This window comes from Dioscorea cayenensis, chromosome 9 (genome assembly GCF_009730915.1).
Source record: "Dioscorea cayenensis subsp. rotundata cultivar TDr96_F1 chromosome 9, TDr96_F1_v2_PseudoChromosome.rev07_lg8_w22 25.fasta, whole genome shotgun sequence".
NCBI classification, from domain to species: domain Eukaryota; kingdom Viridiplantae; phylum Streptophyta; class Magnoliopsida; order Dioscoreales; family Dioscoreaceae; genus Dioscorea; species Dioscorea cayenensis.
In genome coordinates, this window is record NC_052479.1 from 2,102,869 (window position 1) to 2,111,518 (window position 8,650).

The 8,650-nt window shown below is 31.2% G+C and overlaps 1 protein-coding gene across 1 annotated transcript; it reads left to right on the forward strand.

Annotated features, from left to right (window-relative positions):
* The first annotated feature begins 7,027 nt into the window (after positions 1–7,027).
* Positions 7,028–8,420, forward strand: LOC120268238 (non-specific lipid-transfer protein 1-like). The gene is made up of 2 exons (XM_039275675.1): positions 7,028–7,434; positions 8,110–8,420. Exons 1-2 carry the CDS (start codon positions 7,085–7,087, stop codon positions 8,117–8,119), a joined length of 360 nt encoding a protein of 119 aa, XP_039131609.1. The 5' UTR covers positions 7,028–7,084; the 3' UTR covers positions 8,120–8,420.
* Positions 8,421–8,650: the final 230 nt, after the last annotated feature.

Here is an 8,650-nt window from a genome sequence, read left to right on the forward strand (position 1 = left end):
GCCTGGTCTAAATATATGGGTCTTAACTTTTGCCAAACCTTGCCCAAATTTGATTATCTTTAACCAAGACTTGCTCAAATAGGTTTTTCATCAAATAATAAATAAGTTAAAAAAAATTAACAACAATATTAATCTGTGAACATGACCAAATATTATTTTACAAAACACTTTAAAATTAAAATACCAGATACACATCTTTATTCAATCACAATAACTAAAATTCAAACCATTATAATCAATGTCAATCACCAATAAATATATATTATATAAATATATATAAAATTAATTAATAAATAATCAATGACAATTTAAACCATTATATGTATATACGTATATACAAACTAATTAATAATATATTTTATAATTCGGGCCGGGCTTTTAACAATGAAAACTAAACTCGGCCAGTTTTTAAAACGAACTCTTTTCTTTTTTTGTCCAAAACACGGTCATCGGATTTTATATATTTGTTCAAACCCTCTTAAATTTTGGGCTGACCTTCAAATTTGGCAGGGTTATTGGGCACTTGAACATGTCTAATACCATTTACAACAAGAAGCGGTAGGGGGTTGGGCACAAAAAAATGTTGAGCAGCTCTTTCATTCCTACAATGGGAAAAATATTGAACAACTCTTTTCATTCACATTTGAAAACAAAACTAGTCTAGAATTTTGTTGGAGATTTGATTGAATATTATTGTTATTATTATTATTATTATTTTATAGAGTGTCATTTGATATGGAGCTGAGTAATATCAATCACTCAAATTCTAATTTAATTTTCTTTGTGGATATTACTACTATTTAAATACCCTAGAAAGCCCCAAGTACTTTGATTTTCAGATATTACAACCTGACTTCAACTGGATTGCTAGAAAAGCCACTGATAATGTGAATGAACATAGATATACATTACAAAATGCTAAATGAGGATATTCTTGGTTAACACTAAAGACTATACATCGACCTCTGAGCTTATGTTGATCTCTGATGCTCTTTGGCTATCTAAAAATTTTTTTTTTTTTGAATAATAGACGATAAGCGCCTTTTTGACTATCTAAAACTTTTACTAGGGGTTTAGGTTTTTTTAAATTTCAAGAACTAATAATAAAATTTTACTTACAGGTTGTATCCACATTTAGGTTAGATCCAACTTAGCTACAAAAGTTTTGGCAATAGAATTGGCTTTAACATGAGCGTGGGTGTGACATTTGAAGATTGACCATATTATTACTAGTTATGTTGATTGAGATTAAAAATTGTGGGATTATAATGGATTTATGAGGTATATGGAGATTGATCATATTATTACTAATAATGTTGGCTTGTAGTAAGGTTTTGTTAGATAAATAGATTAAAAATTGTGGGATTATAATAGATTTATGAGGTATGTAGAACACCTTTTTTTTTTTAAGAATTTATCGTCCTTACTATATTGTAAATAAGTTCACTAGTAATCCCTCATAATATAAGAAAAATCTCAAGATAAAAAATTACAACATTTACTGATTCAGTAAGAAGAACTTATGTATTTAATTAGTTTAAATAGACACAAAAATTCAATTAGAATTTGAAATAAAATCTTTTTTTAGACATAACTGCAAAAAGGCAAACTTTAAATTAACACCTTTTCGACAAAATACTGTTGATGAGTGTATAATGTTATATTATTTTATATTATTTTGTACATTTATTAGGCTTGTATTAGAATTATATGGTGGAATCGGTGTTAAATATAATGTGTCTTGCATTCTCAGACTTCGGGCAACACTTAATGATGAGAGAAAACCAAAAGAAGCACTCCAAACCTAAAAAAAAGAAAATGGAGCTCTCTCGGCATCAATTGAATAAGGATAAGGCAAATAAGATGGCATACGAGTAGCTTACGGTCTATCTTACAGCCGTAAGCATCTTTTCCGGAAAATTTTGCTGGCATGCTTATGCCCATAAAGGGGAGTTCAGAGACAAACCAGGGAACCTTATATGCAGGAATTACGTCCATAAGGATTCCTGTAAGTACCATTCAAAGAAGCTTACGCCTAAAGTTTACGCTCGTAAGGGCAACACGGTAAAGCTTACGGATGTAAGTTGGACCATAACACAAACAGAAAATCTTACCAAATAAGACTTACACCCATAAGTATTCCAGTAAGGGTCGCGACCCATCTTTCCAAGCTCCTTACGGCATGTCTTTATGCCCGTAAGCAACTCGTAAACAGTTGAGTATAAATAGACCTGATGAGGATTTTGGGGCATCTTTTATTTAATCTTGGATTCTTTTCTTGGAGACGAAGCTAGGAAAGAGAGGATGCGAATCTCTAGGGCTCCATAGGCGATTTGAGGAGGAGATTTGGATTCACATTCAAGGGGAAGGAGATCGTAGGCATCAAGCTTATCTTGGTGGCGTCGCGGAGAGTTGCTTGGAGTTTTCCAATGATCTATCTCGTTCGCGAGGGGGTTTCTATCTCCTCATTTATTCTCATTGTGTCTTGTAAATTGGATGATTGCCCTCCATTAATGGAGGACTAATTTCTTAGATATTTGGGCATAGTTGAACTTAAGAGTTTATCTTTTGACATTGGTACGTTGTGGATTTATGTGATTTACTTGTTTTTCTTATTGCAATTCTTTCTATTTGAATCTAATTGCGTGTTGGGATTCTTGATTGCTAATGTGGCGAAAACCCTAGTTATCACTCTCGATATGCTTTGTGACGAGTAGAAATATCCATCTAACATAAACATATCGTAATTAGAGCGAATTGTGAGTAAGTCTAAAAACAGGGTACTTTGGAGATCTTGCCTCCCTCAATTCTCCTGAGTGTGTTAATGAAAATTTCCGTACTCTTTGCAATCATGTGGAATGGTTTTTAGGAGAAATCACATCTTTATTTTTTATTCGGATTAGGGGTAATTTCTCTTCATAAGTGAAATTACCTACTTAAAAAGTTCTTGTTAAGTCAAATTGAGGTTTCACAAGATGTTAATGCGATTATGTGGTGACTGCATTAGCAATGCACTGATTTAGTTACTATTAACCCTTGAAAGAGAAGTTTAGGAAATCTCTCAGTTCAAATAGGATTGCATGCTTTAACAACTTTTGTCATTCACTTTATAAAACCCTAGAGGGATATTATGCGTGGACATCGTTCCTTCTCTTGATTTCTCTACTCTTTTATTCTGTACTTCATATTTCTACTTTCTTTTGTTCACAAACATCATTATTTTGGTTAGGCTAATTTTCAGAACTAGAGTTAGTACTAGTAATTTCATTCTTCCATGTGAACCGACATCCCACTTTTTAGCACTTTATTACACAATCAGCATATACACTTGTAGTCCTATCAACTGCAAAACGGTTAAAATAAAAATAATATATATATATATATATTTAAAAAGGTTCACTTGCCCTTCTTTCCAATAATATTCATTTGAATCATTTGATGTTTTCAACAATTTAAACACCTTTACAATATCTTATTTATTCAATTTAGGCCAAGCTCATCTCAACACACATTTATAAACTAACAGTAACATGCTTAACACCTATCTCGGCTGAGGGCACATTTCTACGAGTTGTGAATAGTGGTTGTGTACGGGTGGTTTCAGCGCCCACGTATGTGAGCGCGGCCCCGTCTCCACTTGTTCCACCAAGACTTGTGCATGTCCCTGGGTTTCTAGTGGGTTCGCTCCGCTCCTCTTTCTCAACATGCTTAACACCCAAAAAGTTCTATTATAACTGGAGATTTATTTATGAAATTGCCAATATTCATAATTTGATAATTTTGTCACTATTTCAAGATAGCTCATGAGGTGCGTGAATACGGGTAGGTTCGGGATCTAACCTTGTTTTTTGTTATTTTCTTTTCTCATATTTTTTATTTTTATTTTTAATTTGTAAAAACAAATCATTTAAGTGTGTTTGTGGTGTGTCTTTTTACGTTGTGGATCTATCTTTTTTTTTCTTTTAAAAAAGAAAACTATCCACCGACGGGAACAAGAATTCAAGAACCGACGTGCAGTGGTAGGTGAGCGGTCGGACGCGCATGATGCTACGGATCTTCTTGCGTTCCACGTGTCAGAAGAAAGGTACATGTAAATATGGTTATTTGGTGAAAAAGTACATGTCTTTTCTAGTAATTAATTGGTAGAAAAAGAAAGAATGAAGCATGGTCACAAGAACGTGTGACACGTCTCTAGTATTGCCTTTGCCATATCTTCTTAGTTAATGCATGATGATATTATGTAGGTGGCAGAGATGAAGAGGGAGGATGCTTGTCATTGTACAACTTTGTTTTCATTCACTCATTTTCATACGTCTTATCCTTTTCAAATATTTTCTTTTTTATTTTTATTAAAAAAGAATTAAATTATGTATCAGTGAAATTCATATATATGAATCACTGTCTTGCGGTTGGTATTTTTTTTCCAGCTTTGAATTCATAGATGGAGGTTTGAATAGCAAAAACATAAAGGGTTAGCAAATTTTTAAAAATATGTAAATTCATATTAATTAAATTAACTTAAAAAAACTAAACTAATATGTATATATATATATTTATTAAATTAAGTAGTGTGGGATTATTAATTGATCAAATAATTAGTTTTATGTGGAGTACTTTTTGTGTAATAATAATTTTTAATTGTATTAATAAACGTTATTTCCAATCCTTCATCCCTCATAAATATTCAAAAAAAATTTTTGAAGGATGAAAAGCCTCCATTAATGACATTTTTTTAACAATTAAATCTTATGATCAATTCTTAAAGTTAAAGCATAACCAATGACAGACAGACTTTAATAGATTGGCAAACCAATGTGTGTATATATATTATTATTACTATTATTAGATGGATTAAATTTGTAGTATTTAGTTGAATATTTTTTATATTATATTTTATAAAAAATAACTATTTTTTATCTCATGTATCTCCTCCACTCACTAAAAACAACATTTTGAATCCCGCCATAACTCATAAACACTTTTCCCCATCCTCCGGCTTTTTTTTTTAAATATTGCTTTTTTTTAAATTAATTACTAAAATAGGTATTTTTAGAATTATTTACCAAATTAGGCATTTTTATTTTTTAATATTAAAGTTTAAATTTTTTTAATAGTTGTGGGTTCCACTGGTTTTTTAATATTAAAATTTTATTTTTTTTAAAAATCAGCAGGTCCCACTAGTTTTTTAATATTAAAATTTATTTTTTTAAAACTGAGATGGGTCCTACTTAGTTTTTTTAAATTAAAAAAAGCAATTTTCTGACTAAAAAGCCCTTATCATTTCATAAAAATGTTTCTGTTAGTTTTATTTCAAACTCCCTACTTTCACTAATCCTATGAGATAAAAAAATTATGGGTAATATTCGAGTTAAAAAAATTTAAAAGATAAAAAAATTATTGTGGTTAAAAATTTTTTTATATACATTAGAATTAAAAATTATCTCGATAATACATAAAAATTAAAAATTATCTCCAATATTTATGGATCTTTCATACTGATATTAGCTATGTATTTTCACGAAAAAGAGACTTGGGACCAGTTTATACAGGCTCACGCTAACAAATGGATGGTTATGATCGATTTGATCCGATGAGCTCTTATGAATGGGGTGAGGTCTTTATTCTGCACCGATAATTCAGATCATCAACTCCGATAATACTCTCCACTCTCCCTAACGATTACATCTTTTACTTGTAGAGATAATTTTTTTAGGCCTCACCTAACAAATGGATGGTTATGATGAATTTGATCTAATAGCTTTCTTTGTGAATGGGGTGAGGTCTTCACTGCCACGATAATTCATCCCATCAACCCCCCAATAATACTCTCCACCTACCCTAACAATTACATCTTTGATTATTCTAATATTGGAGATAATTTTAATTTTTATGTATTATTGGAGATAATTTTTAATTTTTATGTATAAAAAAATTTTTAACCACAACAATTTTTTTATCTTTTTAAATTTTTTTAACCGAATATTACCCATAATTTTTTTATCTCATTAGGGATTAGTGAAAGTAGAGTGTGAATAAAAGCTAATTGTAAAAATTATATGAAATGATAAGGGGTTTTAGTGTAAAATTGTTTTTAATTTAAAAAAAACTAGTAGGACCCATCTCAGTTTTAAAAAAATAAATTTTAATATTAAAAAACTAGTGGGACCTGCCGATTTTTTTAAAAAAATAAAATTTTTAATATTAAAAACCAGTGGAACCCTACAACTATTAAAAAAATTTTAAAATTTAATATTAAAAAAATAAAAATGCCTAATTTGGTAAATAATTCTAAAAATACCTATTTTAGTAATTAATTTAAAAAAAAGCAATATTTTAAAAAAAAAGCCCCATCCTCCACAACTTTTAAATATATTTTATAAAAGTAATTGTTTTTTTTTTATCCCATATATATATATATATATATATAGCCAATTTGATTTCCCTCCTCCCTGATGAGTAACAAGTACTTCCCTCAATGGCACCATTCTTTCTCATAAACTCTTACCAAGCTTTTCAGTACAACCATTAAAAAACTAAAGTCAATAAAGTGAGGGAAAAAAATACCAGACTTATATATATATATATATATTTCTTCAATTAAATCATAACATTGCAATAAGACAATATACATAGTTCCAAAAATTATATACATATATATTAAGTTAAAAGTAATTTTTAACAACATTTTATAAAAAAAAAATTATTTTTAGTTAAATTAATGGCACAATTCTATACCATCAACCATCTCACCAATCTTTTTCAAAGCCATTAAATGAAGAATTAACCCTACTGCACCACCTTATTCACAAGTCACACCACCTTAGCACTGCCTCACTAGACCACTCAAACACACACTACTACACTAGATCTCTCTTAACAAAACCACATTAAATTCACTATATACCATTGCCCAAGATTTCATACTCTCATTAATCCACCACCTTTCAACTGCCAACTACCATCTCTCACCAGCCCATCATCTCTCTTTCTCTCTCTATTATATATATATATATATAACACTAGGAACACACTCAACCCTTCATACAAAACAAGAACAAAAGAAAAGAGATAGTCAATAGAGATCATGGCAGGGATGAAGGTGAGTGTCTGCATGGTGGCGTTGATGGTGGTGTGCATGGCTGTAGGGTGGCAAAAGGGGGAAGGGGCAGTAACGTGTGGGACAGTGACTAGTTGTTTAGCGCCGTGCATGCCCTTGGCAAAGGGCACTGGAGGGTTAAGTCCGGCTTGTTGTGCTGGGGTGAAAAGGCTCAATACCTTGGCGGCAACTACTGCGGATAGGAAGACGGCGTGCGGTTGCCTGAAGACCATCGGTAATGCCCTAAAAAAGGCTAACTGGGGGGCTATTGAAGCTGTGCCGGCCAAGTGTGGTGTTAGTGTCGGTTACAAGATTAGCCCTTCCACTGACTGCTCTACGTAAGCCTCTTATTTATTTTTATTTTTATTTTTTTTTGGCTCTTCAGAGCTTTATTTATGTTTCATCTTTGTGATTTTGTTTTTTAATTCTTGGGAAACGCGTTTTCCTCTCTGTGATTTTGTTTTTAAATCGCTTTTCTCCCTTTTGTATTTATGTCTTTTAGTTGTTGTTTATTAGAATAGATCTTGAAAACTTAACGTTAGCTATTTTTGATTTTATGTTTGTGTTTACAACAATTTTCGCATATAATATTGAGCGAGGAATTTTGCATGCTCAAGAAACGTTCCCCCTACATTTGGGAAACGCGTATCCCTTATGTCTTTGTTAAAATTCTTATTAGTTTTTGAACCCCCTCTATATCTGTGTGTGTGAGTGTAATTTTTGGTTTGATTTTAATTTTAATTGTTTTTTTTTTCGGCGAGTTTCATTTATAATAACACCTAATGCAGAACTCTGCATGGTTGTCAAACGCGTTTCTCTATTTGCTCTGACTTTCTATTCTAACCCCTTGAATAATTTTAAATTTCATATTACACTTCAAATCATCAATCCATAGACTTTGTAATGGTTTTCTTTACTATAACTTATTTTTAGCATATATTGTTTAAATTTATTTTCAGAGGTGATTAACAAACATTAACTAACACTAGAGATGTTTGTTTGAATGTTTACAGGGTGCACTAAAAGGACTTGGAGACGAGACCCTCCTGATAAGAAGGGATTCAGTATGGCGTAGTACAATATCTAGAATGAGAATAATAAGGTGACAAGTGTATTGCCATCCACCGTCTGTTGTGTGGTTGGGTGCCATATATATACATATATACTTATATATATATTTGTCGCCAGGGCTTTTATCTTTGTTTATTTTATTTTTCACTATTATGATGTCGCTTGTATGTGCCCATTACCTGTCTATTCTGGGCCTGCATTATCTATCTATCTATCTATCTATCTTTTTATTAATGGAGTTGCTTATTATATAGTTTTTCTGCTCTTTATTTATTTATATTATTATTGAGAATAATTCTAGCAATGGTGTGAGGATTATATCCAAAAGAAGGACCATTTTTGAGTTTGACTTCAGTGACAATGGTTGGCCTTGAAGCCTCATTGTTAAATATTAATATACCAGTTGATGAGGTTAATATATGATCTAGTGAGCAATTTAAATTAATTGATGAGTTTTTATGGCTATTTGCAGAAGGCAAGATA

Bases quoted from the DNA above. Each gene is read 5' to 3' on its own strand.
- LOC120268238 (XM_039275675.1), top strand. From the start codon at position 7,085: ATGGCAGGGATGAAGGTGAGTGTCTGCATGGTGGCGTTGATGGTGGTG.